The 17,624-nt window shown below is 43.1% G+C and overlaps 1 protein-coding gene across 1 annotated transcript; it reads right to left on the bottom strand.

Annotated features, from left to right (window-relative positions):
• Positions 1 to 213: 213 nt before the first annotated feature.
• Positions 214 to 17,343, bottom strand: LOC126649321 (Golgi pH regulator). Its single transcript, XM_050333360.1, has 14 exons — positions 17,281 to 17,343; positions 14,062 to 14,121; positions 13,718 to 13,821; positions 12,123 to 12,229; positions 11,216 to 11,317; positions 8,364 to 8,484; positions 8,035 to 8,115; positions 4,792 to 4,901; positions 3,267 to 3,355; positions 2,781 to 2,873; positions 2,415 to 2,510; positions 1,753 to 1,842; positions 1,034 to 1,099; positions 214 to 870 (listed from the first exon to the last, which is right to left on the bottom strand). The coding sequence occupies exons 1-14, from the start codon at positions 17,320 to 17,322 to the stop codon at positions 664 to 666; spliced, it is 1,368 nt and encodes a 455-aa protein (XP_050189317.1). The 5' UTR covers positions 17,323 to 17,343; the 3' UTR covers positions 214 to 663.
• Positions 17,344 to 17,624: the final 281 nt, after the last annotated feature.

Here is a 17,624-nt window from a genome sequence, read left to right as displayed (position 1 = left end):
GAGAGAGGAAAGAAAGTTGAGACTCAGCAAGAGAAAGCTGACCTCCAGCTCCTAAGGACTCCAGCAGGTACTAACAGTACACACTAGCACACACTCCAGACAGAAATGGAGTGAAATTCTCCCCACTTCTGCCAGGCAGTAAATGCTAACCACTTTCTAGCTGACATCCAGCCAAATCTTTGAGACTGACAAAAAACAACAGTGATGCTTGCGTGAGATATTACAAAAGCTTATTTAATTCCACAGACTCAAACATTCAGTTCCAGGATTTCCATCCTCTGAATCCCAATCATGAACTGATTTTCAAAATCACATTTCCTTGGTGCCTTCTACGAAGATGTTGTTCCAACATTAAGAGGTGTTCCCTCAGACAACCTATCATGTAAGTTCTGATGTCCCTGGGCAGTGGTGCACCAAGGAGCACCCTTATTGTTTTGCAATGAACTGTCTCCTGTTCAATACGTGCACCCTCTTCCCTTCCAGCTCTAGCACCTTAACAAAACGAGCCACAGAGCTTGATGGTGACATGTGGGAAAGTTCAAAGAGCCAGTTATGCTGCTGAACACACAAAAGAGTCCTGGCTCTCTTCACGTTGTGCAGTCCACAGGAGTTGCAGCAGTGCAGTCGAAAGGACGGAGGGCAGTGCATGACTGCAGTTGTGACTCAGAGGGCCATGTGCTTTTCTGGGGCTTGTTTGTGTGCTAAATAGAGAAAGAGGATACTGGACAGGGCACTAACTAGGAATATGACATCAAACCAACGATGGTAGAAGTTGAACTGGAGCTCTCCCAGGACTTCTGTGATGATAATGCGATACTCCGGGGGCATGCTCATCCGGATCAGGAGCACCGATGACACAAAGTACATACCCTGCAAATTAACACAGCCAATTCACACGGGGAAAGCAGTTACTGCTTCACAACAGGCCATGTGGCTAACAGGGGTCAGCACACAAAGACCTTAGGATATGTATATGCACACGTGTATAAATGCATAAATGCACACGGGTCTGCCCAGGGCTCTGCATACTCACCATTATCTGTGCTAAAAGCAGGACAATAACATTGGAGGACTTGCTGCTGGAAATGGCATAGAAGAACTAGGAAAAAAAAAAATCACAACACTGGAAATAAGCAGTCAGATAAATCTGATGTGCCTTAGGACAGCATGAAAGGCAATACCATTCAATGTGTTTACACTAGAAAAAAACCCAAACAATTAAACACATAACATTCTAGAGGGCTACCTGTATCCTACTTTCATAAACCTGCAATGTTAAGTCTCAAACATGAATCTACCAAAGCCAGTTGTGTCATGTGGTAAAACAATACCACAAATAGAGAAGTTTAAGCTTAGGTACCCAAGGCCAGGTCAAGACATTGAGTCACATGTTTCTTGAGTTAATGCCCTTCCAGTCCTACCAGCAGCTCAAATTAAGAAATCCAAATTATTTTAATCACCATCTCATCAAACTTACTGATAAGCCTTGGTTACAGCAGCATTTTGAACCCTTGTTTATATTTAACATCTTATTTAACATCTGCATCTTTTCCTGACAGCCATAACTGAGACTGAGTGGGGAAATTTACTGCAAAAGGTATTTTTCCTACCTTCCTCCTTCTGCAAGTACTTATATTCAGATATTTAAATATAAATGTATATTCAAAGTCTAAACAGTATTTGCCCATCTACAGATAAAGATCTGATAATGGATTTCCAGGTCTAACCCCCCTTAAAAGTCCTGGTTCTTACCTTTGTAAGTGTGATTAACAACCCTCTAATAGAGGTAACAATGATTATTCCAACAAGAATAAAGGAAATGTGCTGAGACCAGAATTTGACCTGTATCATAAAAAAAGAATAGAGTTAACACTTTGGAGCTAACCCCATTTATACCACATTGTATTGTTGCCAGTTCTTCAGGGTCTTTGTATTTCCTAATGTACAGATATCCACTGCAGACAGCTTTATATAACAGACATTTTCACAAATGTATTAGCAACTGTTTACTTCAAACACACAAGAAGAACAGATTTAGTTTACACCAATCTCAAAAAACCCCATTTTCACAGGGAGATATTTAAGAAGTGTAAATGACAGAACACCTGTTTGCATAAGCAATCCAAATTACTCTCTAGCTGAATGTATTAATCTAAGCAAGTTGTCTAAAGTGATTCCATTTCCCCAAAACAAAAAAAAAGCTAATCAATGCCTCTCTGGCAAGACCACATCACCATCTCAGCATAAAGTCAGTGTGAAAGAAACGTTCATAGTGCATTTTCCCTTCCTCCTCAATAAGTCAAAAGCCAAAGACACATTCTCAGGGTCCACCACCTTCTCCCTATCAGTAACATGATTTTATTTAGATAAGATATGAACTGCTGAAAAGGCTGTCAGAATTAGTAAAGACTCACATCAAACTGGATTCCCAGGTAATTTACAGTGATCTCAATTCCTCTTGTGACTGGATCAGTCTTCCCCACACGGTCAAATACGATATTGATGGTTGCCTGTGAGAGAGAGATGCATTTACCTTCAAACAAAAAGACAAAAGCATCTCTGTCACAGTGAGACACAGTCATGGCTTAGGTTGTATCACTTAGGTTGTACAAAAAGACAGATCCAGAGCTTTATTTCAGCCAAGGGTCAGTTTCTTTCAGAATTTCCAGAACCCCAGTTTTAAGGAAACTAAGAGCATTACTTAAAGAACTGCACGTATTGCACAAGCTATGCAGGGTATGACATAAGTCCACAAAAAATGCAATAAAACGTTTACATACCATGAAGATTTTCCAGACACAATAGATGGAGAAAAAATAACCCAGAAAGTTAAAGTATTTTCCCTGGAAAGTTTTGGAATACTCTATTCTCTCCTGGAAACACAAAAGGAGGGAGGGAATAGAACACAAAAAAATATATCACTTTCACAATCACCCAAAACATAAAATTCTAATGGAGCACCGATAGTAGCAAACACAGCTCCTAACTTCTACACCTTCTAATTCAAATGTTTCTGAACTCGTAAGTGCTAATTTGGAAGCTTCTGAATGAATGGCTGCTAGGGACATGGGGTAGACTCCAGGATGTATCAGAACTGGAAGGGAACTGTCCTCTAGATCCAAAGCTAAGGGAACATATCCTCACTCCACTGCATTACAACATTTCAACATTTACCCATTGAACAGATTTCAATTTCAGTAGCACACATTCTTTTTCAAACTCCTCTGACCTCCCAACACCCATCTGGGCAGTTATTTGCTGTGTACCTTTGTTGCATGCAAGTCAGCAGTTTCCAGAAAAAGCTGCCGACTCAATTCTTCCAGGGCATCCACTTCTTGCTGGATAAGGGACAGATCTGGCAAACCAGCATAGTCAAGGCTAGAACACATCACATATTCTTATTTAAAAACAGAACATTCTCCACCTTCAGACCAAGGGCCACATCTAAAGGTTTGATCACTTTTTTGATCCAGATCAGCTTTTTGATTCAGTCTTCATGTTCCCTGTTAACACTGCACCCAAAGAAATCCCAAGGATGTACATACTGCACACTACTCCAGTTTAAGCAGGTGGGCAGTACACAGTATTTAGGCAGTCACACACCAAACTTTTTATTTCCCTGCCTGGGGAATAGAACCAGAGCTCTCAAAGGCTGCTGCTCAGTGTCCCTTGTCACTGAAGTGCATCTCACAATATGTCACACTCACATCAGCTTCATAAACAAAACTGCTGAATAACTGCCCCAAGACATTTGTGGTTACTACAAAGCAGACAAATTCTGACTTTAACAGCTAGTGGGAAAGAAGAGGAAGAAGAATCCTCAGTCTTAAATATGCAAACTGCACACTTCAAGTGGTCTGACAGAAATCACTGGTAACTAAGTTAGAGAAATACAGCCCCTTGCCTACTCCCCTTTCTCTTTTTAACCCCTTCTCCTGGGTAGAACAACTTCCATTTTCGTTCCTATCCAGCACAGGACCCAGCAGAAGAGAAAGCTGACTCTCACATCAGTGATGAGATGGGGCAGATGGCTGCAATGTGACACCACAAAGATGATCAGAGAGCTGGAGCACCCTCCCAGAAAGACAGGCTGAGAAAGTTGGGGCTATTCAGCATTGAAAATGGAAAGCTCCTGGGAGACCTTATAGCAGCCTTTCAGTACCTAAAGGGGCTCCAAGAGAGCTGGAGAGGGACTTTTGACAAGGGCATGTAGTGACAGGACAAGGTGGAATGGCTTCAAACTGAAAGAGGGCAGGTTAAAATTGCATATTAGGTAGAAATTCTTCCCTGTGAGGGTGGTGAGGCACTGGAACAGGTTGCCCAGAGAAGTTGTGGCTGCCCCTGGAAGTGCTCAGGGCCAGGTTGGGTGGGGTTCTGAGCAACCTGGGCTAGTGGAAGGTGTCCCTTAAAGATCATCCAGTTTCAAACCCCCTAGTGGAAGGTGACACCTTCCACTAGGGGGTTTGAAACTGGATGATCTTTAAGGTTCCTTCCAATCCAGGCCATTCCATGATTCTGTAAGTGTACACATCTGTCCTCTGATCTGCTGTACACCTCAGTCATGGTCATGCAGCAGCACATTTATGGGGCAGGGCAGAAACACACAACTGTGTCCAAGAAGCCCTGTCCAAAAGGTCAGTGCTACAAAACAAACTCTCCAGGAGACATCAGGTTTGAAATGTGTTGAAACACAAATGTTTTGTGACTGTCCCAACTAACCTTCTACCTTTCAAAACAAAGCAAGCTGGATTCGCCTCCCAAGGCAGGTGCCAGCACGCAGATGAAGGATACTTTCACTGCCTGGAACAGATGTTGTAACACTTTTTATCATTCCCCAGAAACCAGTGGGTTTGTTATGCACTTCTCCTCTCTGGAACATTGTCCTGTGAGCCACTGCTATCCTGAAAGAACAGAAAACACAAGTCCTTAGGAATAAAGCATATTTATGAAAAATAAAAACAAGGAAAAAAGAAAAAAGAAATTCACCAGTTTCTTAAAAGACAGTGCTGAACTAAATTCACTGCAAACAGATGCCTTCTTTTTCTTTCCCCCCCTAAGCACCAATCTTGCCACATAAAATTATCCTGATTAGCTCTGGAGTTGAGCCCAGATCTAATCAAGCAAGATTCAACAAGATGCTTCCCAAGTCTTCCATTCAGGATCCTGTTTCAATCCTTAAGGGGATTTAAACCCAGTTAAAAATAAGAATTCAAGTGGATTTCTCAGTCATATGATTGGTTTCTTTCCTTTCCTCAAACACATGACTGTGTTATCTGCAGGAATTGGAAGTCCTCTCATGTTCCTCTCTCCCTTTGGACACCTCTTCTTTATCACTGCACATCCACCTTCTCCATGGACCTGTGAGCACTGGATGGTATGCACAGCACTCCCTGATATGCTGTCACTCACTAGTGGGCTGCATGACAAGCTGTTACAAAGCAGAAATACACAAATCCACTACTGGACTGAACTAAAGGCGATCTGAACATGACTCCTGAACCTCATCCCACCAGTACAGCTGCCCATCGTCCCCCACACTCCCCTGTGCACCACAGCGTAACCCCCAAGAGCAGTGCTGGCTTCTGGTCTCCTTCCCTTGCATTTCTTCCCATTGAAATTTGCGAGCCAGCTATCCATCCACTCCTAAGCTGAAAACTATTCAAAGGATTGTCAAGGTGATCCATGATTCAACAGCATTTAGGCCCTTGCCTGTAGCTGCAGCCAGTGTTGCTACATTTGGTGCTGAGCTTCAAGGTTGAGAAGCAGTGTAATAAAAAAAAAAAATACACAAAAAAATTGTTTCATCATTTCTCTTTCACATCCAGCAGAAGAAACACCTTTGGGGCACCCAACTCAACACACATAAAAGCACACACGGCCACAGACCACAAGTAACAGAGATCTCAGAACAATCCTATTCATCCTGAAGGTTGCCAAATGTAAGGAATGCATTTTTAATCCTTGCTTTCTTCCCAGAACCCGAGTCACATGTTCCATCCCACATGATCCACAGCACTGCAGCAAAAATGCAGCAATGCCAAGGTGAAGCACAAGGCTATAGATATGCAAAGGAAAACCTTTTCTTTTGAGAGGTGACAGGGATTTCTGTACCCACTCAGCAGTCAGGAGTCCTGGAGACCTCACAGAAAGGATCCACAGATAAAACCCACACACTTTGTCCGTGTAGATTTGTGATACATCTACGTCAGACCAGCTGATCTGACTCTAACATGAAGCCCAATGAAGCAGTAGTGTCACAGAATCCAGGCAATTCTAACCTGAGGCCAAGTTATATCATACCTGCAAGGATGAGTATAAAGAACCTGGCAAACCTAGAGGTGAGTTTCCATAATGCCAAGATCAGCAAAAAGATCAAAAAAGCTTTATGTTCTATTGCCTTACAACTCCTGAGTGCACTGGTAAGTTCTGACTTATCAGTGGCACTGAGAAGGTGGCCAGCAAGTAACTGCCAGTTTATGGTACTGTAGCATTTACCCTACACTGTAAAATACTGCTATTCCCACTTGTTCTGCAAATGATTTGCACTGCCTTTGGACTGGTACATGGTTAACTTTTCAAATTCAGCTTTATATGAACAAATAGTCCAATTATGCAAGCCACTGCTCTCTGTTAAAGCAAAAAGAGAACAAAATCTACAGAACTCAAGCTTCTGCTACTTCTTGCACATTTCTGAGACTACATAGTTTTGGGGGGGTTTGTATGGGTGTTTTTGAACACATAGACATGAACTTCAGTGTAATTCCCAAGTGATTAATACATGTTAACACAGCTCTTCATAATGGTTAGAAAATTGCTATATCCAGAAGATTTCATGGCCATAGAAAAGTAAGAAAGTGAAAAGTCCCAGACATCCTTACTTCTACCCCAACATCACTCTCCCTGGACCAGAGGTCCAAAAACACAAAACAAAAGAGCACAGAGTCAGAAGCAGCACTACACAACATCTTTTAACTCCAAAGCTGGTATTTTAGTATGCTTCCAGTCAATTTAATCAATTAAATCTGAGTAATTAAATTCTCTCACTGCTTACCTCACACATGAGCACAAATACAGAGTTAACAGTTGTTCACCACTTAACATTTTCCAAGGGGAAGAAGAAGGTTATGCTTTAACTACACTTTCAGCTGCTAATACTGTTTAGCAGATAAACATGCTGGTGATAAATTCAGCAAGGTTAGACTGCCTAAAAGCTCCCCTGCTTATGTTAAAAGGTTCCATTAAAACAACAGGGTATCAAAAGTAAAGTTATGGAGGACTGCTGTGAGAATTCAGTGTCAGACAGTCAAACCTTTGAATTGACTATAGCAATTGTATTTATTCTGCACGATTAGTAAGGCATCCAACACGTAATTTGTAATGGCAGACAAAAACCTTTTCAGTGTAAATGAAATGGCACTGTTTCCAAAGCAGCTTTTTAGCTTGGGGTACCTGGAATATGCCAAACCAGCACAGACAGAGTTCTGATGGAACACTTATGTACTACACTATATTCACATTAGCAATATTTTGCAATTCTGTAAAACTTAACTAATGTAAACCTTGCCATTTGCTAGAATACAGCTGTGTCCACAGCAGCTCACTGCCCTGCTTCAGCTTTGACCAGAACCACCAGATCCACGCAGCACAAAAGTGCCCCATATGTATGGGCCATTTCTGTCCTGACACCACCATAAGAGCCAGCTGCGATGGCCTCGGGGTTCTGACTCAGCAGAAAGCTGCCCACCCTACAGACTAGTTATGCTGCCACCAGAGTTACAAATTGTCTTGGAAGCCTAATCTGTGCCACTGCACTCACAAAGGACACTATTTTGTGCATATGTCTGGGAAAAAAACAGAGTCATGTATCAGGCCAGAACAAAACACCACACAGTTCATCCCAATTCAGTCACCTGTTTCACTGGAACACACAGCCCTGACAGAACTAATAATTTTGGTGATTTCAAGAACCATCTTGTACCATACTGACTGAAAATCCTTTAAATAAATAATTTCATGCTACTGCTGCCTTCTCACCTTTTTTTCTTGCTAACAATCATGTCCATAGTCTGAAGGAGTCGTCGCTCCAGAGCCAGAATATCTGCATCTGTCACATTCCTGCAAAATGAAGACACCCAATAAGGCCTGCTATCCCATTTCAGAGATGTGCACATGCCCATGAAACAGAGAACAGAGAAGCCTGTAAGAGCAGAATATCCTTCAGCAATGGAAACGGTTCTAGCACTTAGACATGGCAACAGATAGATTCAGAAAAAAAGTAACAAAGGAATTTGAAACAATGACACAGGAAAAGCAGAAGAATAATCTCGAAAAGCTGGACAAATATTTCACAAGGCTGTAGTTACCTGAGAAAGTAGGACATGTAAGTGTATGGACAGTTGACAGCCCCAAATCCTGACAGCAGAGCCATGAGTGTCACCCCAATCACACCAACGCGGCTGATGAGCTGTTCTATAGACAGGATTCCTGAGAGAGGGAAAACGTGGCATTAGTAACCTTGCTCTCCTCACTCTGCTCCACACTTGGTGCCTTCCTAACACAGCACAGAGCTCCTTAATTAATGACTGCCTTCCCCCTGCAATAACCACAGTAAGGACAGACAGGGACTATGAAAAGAAAGAAAGTCTCTCTCAGGAATCATGTTACCATGCTTAGAAACATGGTATGGGAAATTCTGGCTATGAAGAAACTTAAGACAGACATATCAAGAGGAGTAACAGTCAAAATTTTGGTTCCAAATTAATATGACATTATGATTGCCCTTTGAAGAGGTGGGAACATGGATCATGCACCAGACACTAGAGGGGAGACATCCTCCACAGACACTTCTGCAATTATCAGGATTGGAGTTACCAAACCAGTTGGTCCTGGCAAATCGGCCTAAAAATGTCTGGAGACAGAGAGGAATCCCTATTCTGTGAATTGTCACTAGAAGTGACCCTTCCACATCAGATTCAAGTTGTGCTTATAGGACAGTGGAGGTATGACAGTACAGGAAGCTTAAGCTGCTCCTGGCTGTTCAGTATTCATCTGGTTGACACACACACACACCTTGTTGAGGTGAACACCAACAAAGTATTCCTGCTGAGCACCAAGTGGACTCTAAAACATATAATTCAGCATGAACATCAAGCCTGTGCTGTAACCAACGCCAAGCACTGAAGTTGCATTTACTCTTAAACACAGATCTCAACCTGTCTTCCCGAGATACAGTGCCACGTCCTAGTAAACAGCAGTCACTTTTTAGGGAGGTAGTTACAGAGCAGCTGCCGCACACAGCACATTTGGAGCTTATACGATTGCAAAGCTGAGATGGCCAAGCGCCAAGCCACATTTCATGCTTCAGAGAAGTGGAATAAATGATGAAAACAAGGCAAAAAGACTTCACAAAGGGAAACCGAGACACACAGTCATGTGCAGCTGCATAGAGATTTACACGAGCTACAGAATGTGCTACAATACACTGGCCTTTTGCCCCACACACTGTCAGACCACAGCACTTAAAAGAGAGGTGCCTTCAAAACGACATGACATTCCACTGGTTAGAGCAATGCTTCCCCACAACGCTCACAGCAGGCCTCTTGTGATCAGGCCAGATAAAATGAATGTTTTATCAATTCAGATAAAGGTAAGAGCTTTATCAGAATGCTAGTAATGTAATTAAGCATAACCTTCCTTCTACCACAAGCTCCCAAAGGCAGGATGAAACCCTGCAGCAGCCCTGTCTGTACAGGTGGGACAGCAGCACCACAGCAGTGAAGCAGGGAATCCTTTGCTCGTAGAATCCTTTGCTCTAACCTTATGTCTACATCTGGGAGGGTAAGGCACTGTACAACTGTTGTGTTATCATCCCAGAAAGTGGAAGTTAAAAACGGAAAACACCCCAGTGCCAGTCCTGCAAATCTTCAGGTGTTGGGCAGCCTCCCAGAGCCTTTTCAGTGACTTGAAGAGGATTACCTGAACCCCGTGGCTAAGCTCCCATTGGGTTATCCCATTCTGCCACACTCAAAGGCCTTCTGCAGCTCACAGTGGATACACATTTTCCTTGGCAATGGAACACTGGGCAGAGGGATCTGCCCTGTACACTACCTGCTGTATTTCTGAGGCAAATGAGACAATTACAAAACACAGATATACACTTCCTCTCGGAAAAGTTTTAGGATCACAGATGAAAGGGTGAGCAGCACCTACAGCAACTGCTGTCCCTCAGTTTTTCTCTTACAGATTTGTAAAGAACGAAGTAGCTTCCTAGAGAACAGAAAGACTAAGCTGACCATTATGTATGCAGACAGAATTCACCAATTTGAGTGAAACTGAGCAAATTTCACCCGTTGAGAAAAATACACAAACAATTTTTTCGCAGGCTTTAAGGGCAATATAAGTTACCCAGGAAACACAGGTAACAAATAGTGTGGTTCCACAGTGTTACAATGCTTCAGCACACATGGGTGCCTCGAGGATTCAGCACAGCCAGGCACACGTGAACAAGCTCTGCTGGACCCACTGTGTTGGTTCCATAACTGCAACACAAATATGCCCAAGCTAATTCTGCACATAAATAACTCTGGCACCCAGCAGGACTCACCAACTCACCCTCTAACACCAGGCAACTGCACTGCCCCTGAGCTCAGGCAGTGCATGGATCTGTACCAAAGCCAGCACTCACTGTCAGGCCTATTGCTGGCCACAGTCTGGTGTTTCGGCTCCCTGACATGTTTTGTCAACTGGACAGGCACCCATGCTAAACTGATCTGATTTCAGTCACAAGAAACAATAATCTGACTGAAAAAAAGTCAGGTGAAGGGTTGGTTGATGATTCACTTCTTAAATAAACTAGCTTTGGTGTCCACAATAAAAAAAGTAAGTGAATAAAATTGCGATCAACTTTCTGTGGAGATTTTTGTGTCCTCAAAACGTGTCCTTTCATAGTCTAGGTTCAGTAAGGACTCACTCACTTCCCTCAGGTTTTCCTGTGGTATTGAAAGAAAACTCATGCAAATTATCCAGGTGTATCCACCCATTTCTGTCAGTCTGACAAACTTCAGACTGCAGATTTCAAAGCAGAGCAGACCCTCAGTTTCAAGAACTACTTTCTACAGCCCCAGCTGTAGAGATGAGATAATTATAGCTCCAAGATAAAAGAGATAACAAAGCCTATTTGCAGGAGAGAAGGAATCAGCAAGAAAATGGAACTCACCGTGTTTTGGGCTGAGGATAGGAAACGGATCCCCCAACTTCCAGAAGAAATACATGAATGTCAACCACACAACACATGCAAAAAGGAGTTTCTGTCTGTGCACTAATGGAGAAGGGGAAAAAAAGCGTTATTTAAAAGAGATTTTCCCTTTAGGGCTTTTTCTAGCTTGCATAATTGCCACACTGATCTAAAGGCTACTTTGAGCACAGGTGGGCAAAGTAGGTGTGAACTGACAGAGCTACAGCTCATGGTGTGCACTCCTTCACTTCCCACAGTCTTTCTGACACCGTGTGACCCTGAACATGAAACTGAAATATTTCATCTTCATGGCAAAACTACACATTTAATACACTTAATACCACCCTCCATGCCTAAGCTTAACGCAAAAGAGTGATGATTATCAACAGCTCAAGGGTTAAGCGTCCATTAGTGCATGGAAGAAGCCTCATCCAGACAGTAGAAGCCAAAAAAAAAAAAAAAAAAAAGAATAAGTAATTTATTGAGCTTTTCTGCCTCAAGAGTGATTTATTGAGCTTCTCTGCCTCATTTCTTTTGCCCCCCGGCAGAACAACACAGCCTTGCAAAGGGTTCCAGAGTCTGGCTGCAAGCTTAAAATTGCAAAGGAACAAATTCCAGTAATGCTAAAGTGCCTAACTTTGTTGAAACCCATGAAGAAAAGCAACATTTGTTGGGGTCACGTAAAGCATTTCCCGACTGTTCAATCAATCAAACAGTTCATGCTAAAGCATAAAGTTCCAAAGAGAAGTTATACAAGCAGAAGAAAGCCAGAAGAAGGAGGGAGCATAAGGATAGTGCCCAACATATCTCTCTGTCCCAGAAAAGTTATTTCTCTCTTGTATCCATAGTCCCAAGTTCTCAGTTCCACTGCCATAAACCAAATACTCACACAATCTGATATTGCTCACAACAAAATAACCAATGTAGAAGGGCACCATGAAGACCAGGATGAGCAAAATGACACACAGGTTCAGCTTCCAGTGAAAATATCGAGAGCTGAAACAAAGCCAAAATACTGATTAGCATGATATCATAATACAACACATCTGTCAAGGGAAATCACATGTCAAAGCAATCCTTTTCAACTACATCATACATTGAATAATATTGGCCTAGCATGTAGAATATTCTGGATTTTTGGTTTTTTGGGGTTTTTTTAGGGTTGGGGAGAGGGGGATGTTTGTCTTGGTTTTTTGTTTGGTTTTATTTTTAAATACAGAGCCCAGGAACGTGTATTTCAAAATTAACAACTATCCAGAAAAACACACTGGGCTACTTTATCAACTATTGTATTTTCTATGGTGACTAATGCTGGTTGCAGCACGATTCATGTGACAGACTGCTCATCTAGTTGAGCAGTAAATCAGAACTAAGTATAAGCAGTCATTAATTTTCTAATGAACAGCTGAGTCAAAACAAGGCTAAATATTGAAAAGATTAAAAATATTTAACGTTGATAATTCAACATGTTTCACTTCAGAGTGAGTTGTCTCATCTGCAACACTTTACACAGCAAGAATTTTAAAGAGTATTGATCATTTTGATCAAATGAGATTGGTCAAATGCAGATCAGATTCATTTTGGTTGAATCAACTTTTCACTTCATTTGAATAGACAAATAAATGTCCCATTCCCAATATTAACTCATATCGTCTTTGTGCCTCAGGGAAGAAAAAATTATGAGGATCTTTGTCACTTTTTTTCTAACTAATTCAGAGGCAAGCATTTCCATCTATGCCTTTACTGAAGTTTACAAAAACATTCTCCTAAGTGATCTCTGTGGCTGCAAGGTCTGCATACTAACAACACACAGTCAGAACTAACATTACCTTCCATCAGCTCTGTATTTCTTGCCTTTCAACTCCTTTGACTGCTCTCTTATACTAGTATGATGAGACAGAATAAGTAGAAAACCAACTTAGCCTCTACATGTGACTGCTCTATCTCCTCTTTCCCACTGACTTCCAAAGCAGACAGTCTTTAACATCCCCTTTAACACAGCAGTCCTCACCCTATGGTCCAGGGAGGATGCACCTTTGATTCACGAATCCTCTGTTGTTACAGACCTTGCTTCCATGCCACAATCAGCTTCACATCTTATTCCCTGCTCTGACCACCACAGAAAAACTACTGCTTAAAGTTTCTATGGTCCTTAACATCTGAAAAGTGCTCTTCAGCAATGATCTCAAGCTTCACAACACTCCCATGAAAGAAATCGTTCCTTTTAACTTCACAAATGGAGAAGGTCAAAGACTAAAGCCTTGCACTAAGGATCTAGACCACGCTAATAGAGATTGCATAGAAAATTCTAGTCTCATGTTCTGCAAAATAAACAAATGTTGCTGCACAGAACCTTTGCTGAGTTGTTGACAGTTCTCTCACGTGTTTTCCCCAATCCAAGACTCATCCATTAGTTCAGAAGTTAGACCGAAGATGGTGTAGAACACAAGGTAGGCTAGTCCCTGACAGGGCTCCCAGACTCACCTGCTGTTCAGCACTCCCAAAATCTCAAAGATGATGAGCTCAAACATGGTACAAGAGAAGGCAAAAGTCACAGAGAAGATCACCTGGACCACATACTGTCGAACCTGCAACGCAGAAAACAATCCAGAGACATCAGGCATTTACATTCCTGGAATGGCTTCCTGATATCCCTCAGGTAGCAAACACAAATCACAAGGTATGATGGCCCACAACCAGGCCTCTTGCACCCTTCCTTTTATTCGTCTATTAAAGAGATGAATAAGACTAAATGCAATTTTAAAAGCATGTCTATAACTGGGAGTAATTTTTAAGATACAGACTTGTAATGAAAGGCTCCTTCTCACCTCGTAATCCTTGAAGAGCTTACGCATGAAGAACAGCCACCCAAATCCAAAGAACAGCACCTGCAGAAGAGAGGAAGCATTGAACACCTGCAGAACACAAAGCCCCTTCCCTGCTGATTGTACACCAAACAAAGGGAAGGAAAAGAGCTGGGCCAAAGTACCCAAGAGCCACAAAAGACTGAAACTTGCCAGGGTACCAAGGAAGAAAGGTTATTATACATTTACCCTTATATACATATCCAAGTGTAGCAGATACAGAAGGCTATGGCCTTATGGAGGATCCAGTCAACACAACCCAGTTCTGTATTCCTAAATTCTCAGAATTCCTTAGTTCCTGGCCTGCCAGAATCCCTTGCACTGCTGATTCTTGTTTCACTCTTCTAATCTACAGAATTAAAGCCCATAATTTTTTTTTATAGGAAACACAGTAATAGAGGCAAAGCAAACACCTGAATGTCCAACACACACACATCTTCTAGAGATGAGTACATTCTATAAAGATATCTGCTGTTTCCTTAAGACCAGGAGTGCATTTGATTTTTCTGGAGGGGTCTTTACAGCAAAGCTGTCCTTCAGTGACTTAATGTGAGTGAAAAGTGTTACAAGCATCTCTAAGAGAGGGAAAAGGCAGCTCTGAATGCCTCAAACCACAGCCTGGAGCTGCAGAAAGCCACATGGATGAGGCGGATGAGGCAGGTGAAGCAGGTGAACCAGCAACACTTTGCATTTCAGTGGCTGTCAGAGCACTTTACAAAATTTGCTTTAAGTTTCAGTACATGCCTGAAGAGACCAACTTAACATCACAGGTATTTTGCAGATGACTTAAATGAAATAAAAACATACCGAGCAAGGTGGCCAAAACTGCAATTATGCAGCTGCAGAGAGCAAAAGGGGACTGTGCTGTCAGGCCTCCTGTGGGTAGCCCCATCTACTCCTCATAATACTGAAAAAGTGAGTGCAATGATTTAAAAGAACCCAAGCAAAAAGAGAATTCAGAAGATATTCAGTATGTTTTTACAGAAGTAGCTCTGACCAAGGCACAGAGCAGAATACGCCAGACGTCATGGAATAAGTTCAGTGCATCTTCCCAGACCACATGGAAAAGGCCAGAGCATTCTGGGGGAGATGGGAAACTTTCAAAGACAAAACCAAAGAAATGGCTGTGGATTATTCCCCTGCACATCAGGAGTTACCACAGGGGCAAGGGTAACAGACTAACGTGATTTACAGACAAGGAACACCTGGAATGCTGGGAAAGGAAGATCAAACACAGGTGCCTTGAAAGAAAAACTGAAATAGGAATGAGGTCTAATGATTGGCAACAGCTGGCAAGACTTGTTGGAGGAGGACTTCAGACTTTAACACAGCTGCTTGTAAAAAAGAAAGATATTCCATAAGCCTCCTATTTGCAGGTCATAAGTTAAAGAAGCACGATAAGCAAATGAGATTTAGATAAAGTAATTGCACATTTTACACTGGGAAGGAGGGAAAAGGCAGAATCGAACTCTTTAAAAAGAAATGAGTAAAAGAAAAAGATGAGGAGATAAGTACAATAATAACAGAGAAAATTACAGAAGAAGATTGGATTTCCCTTGTGTTAGGGACTGTACAAAAGCACAGAAAGACATTATTGTAACTGTTCACAATCTAATCAGATGCAAGTGACATATAAACTCAGCATTTAACAATTTAACAGTGATTTAAACACCTGACTTGATACTATTGAAGATGATGAGAAGATGAGAAGCTGCCATCAGAAATTAAAGAAAAGCTGTTAGATAAGTTAGATCTCAGAATTCAAATGGAAAAAAAAATTAGGGGGAAAGTTTTTGTTCTGGGTGAATTGTTAACAGTATCAAAGCTGTGGAAAAGCAAGTTATGAGTAAAAATCAAAGCATTACCAAGAAGGAGGACATTGCACTTCTAAGAAACAACCAAAACCTGTCCTGAAAACTGTCAGGAATTAAGGTTGTGCATTAAAGCCTGTAGAAGCCAACCAGCTGCTGCTGAGATGGGAAAGGTTCTCTTTGCTCAGCTCATCCCTCCTCACCACAGAACAAAAATTTCACACCAACCAGCTCAGAAGCTCATCAGATCCCTCTGTGATCCACTTAAACTCACCTTACCAAACACTGGCGAGACAAATTCCTACCAGAGGAGGCTCAGGAAAAAGAAGGTATTACATCCTCACACAAAACAACAGGACAGTTTTAAGGGTGCCAAGACCATAACCCACTTCATAATGATAAAGGCAGGATGAAAAGCTTTATAGGGTTCCTATGTGAGTTCAGCTGGGGTAAAACAAGGATTCATGGAAAGATGGCAGCAGAAAGAGAAAAATGAATGAAGTGTTGAATCACAGATGGATCAACGGAGAAGGAGGCACTTAGGACAGAACAGCTTTAAATGCCTGGAAGCAGATAAGGAAAAGTCTTCCAAACCTGTAAACAAACAGATTCCTCAGGGGTAAACCTGGAACAGAAGAATGGAATGGGATGGGATGGAATAGACTTTCAATTGGAAGGGACCTACAACAATCACCTGGCCCAACTGCCTACATCCAACCTTCTGAAGGAACACCAGAAACAAAGCAAGCCCTAAAGAGAGAACAGCAAGAGGAACTCCCCTGCCTGATCCAATTAAGAAAATTTAAACACACAGAAAGAAGTGTGTATTGATATGAAGGGTATGTAGTGATGAGGAAATGAAAAGCCACCAGAGGAAATGAAAGAAAAGCTAATTAGTTAAGTCAGAACTCGGAATTCAAATTAAAAAAAAAAAAACCAAACAACAAAAAACAAGAAAATGTCTGCACTGGGTGCATCGCTAACAGCATCAAAGCTACACTCAGGCTCAAGAAGTGGAGCGGTATCGCAGAAAAAACTCCGCTCAAGCAAAAAAAGCTCCATTACAACAACCTTTATCGGCTGAACTTCTATTTTTATGCACCGAAGCCCTGACCTGGCGGCCGCAGGAGCGCAGGGGTCCATATCGCGACACAGCGACATCGCGACACCCGCTGCGAGCAACAGCGGGCTCTCGCGCGCCGGGCGCTGCGCATGCGCACCCGCAGGCGCCGCCCCTCGCGCCGTCGCGCTGCCGGAGGGGCGGCGGGCGACGCGGGAGCCCCGGGGCGAGGCGGAGCCCTCCCGTCCCCTCGCCCTTCCGCCGGCCGGGGCGGCCGCCCCGCGGAGCAGCGGCGGGGCCGGCGGGCGTTACCTGCGAGGTGAACATGATGCTGGAGTCGATGAGGAAGCTCATGGCGGCGCCCGCCCCGCTCCCGGCAGCGCGCGCCGTGCGCAGGCGTGCGAGGGCCCTGCCCGGGGGCGGGGCCAGGGCAAAGGGGCGGGGCCGGGCTCGGAAAGCTCCGCCCCCCCCCCGGAGTGAGGGGACACGGCCGGAGAGGAAACGGGAGCGATCCTGGAGAGAGGGATGGAGGAGCCTGAGCCCTGCTCCTTCCCTGCTCCTTCCCAGGACTCAGCGCTGCCAGTGCCACCCCCTGCCAGCCCGGGGCACGGAAGGAGGTGTCCCGGGGATGGAGGTGGAGCTGTTGGAGCGAGTCC

Source organism: Myiozetetes cayanensis, unplaced genomic scaffold (genome assembly GCF_022539395.1).
Source record: "Myiozetetes cayanensis isolate MyiCay16 unplaced genomic scaffold, myiCay2020 scf5-8, whole genome shotgun sequence".
NCBI lineage: Eukaryota > Metazoa > Chordata > Aves > Passeriformes > Tyrannidae > Myiozetetes > Myiozetetes cayanensis.
This window is presented reverse-complemented; position numbering and strand designations above follow the sequence as displayed.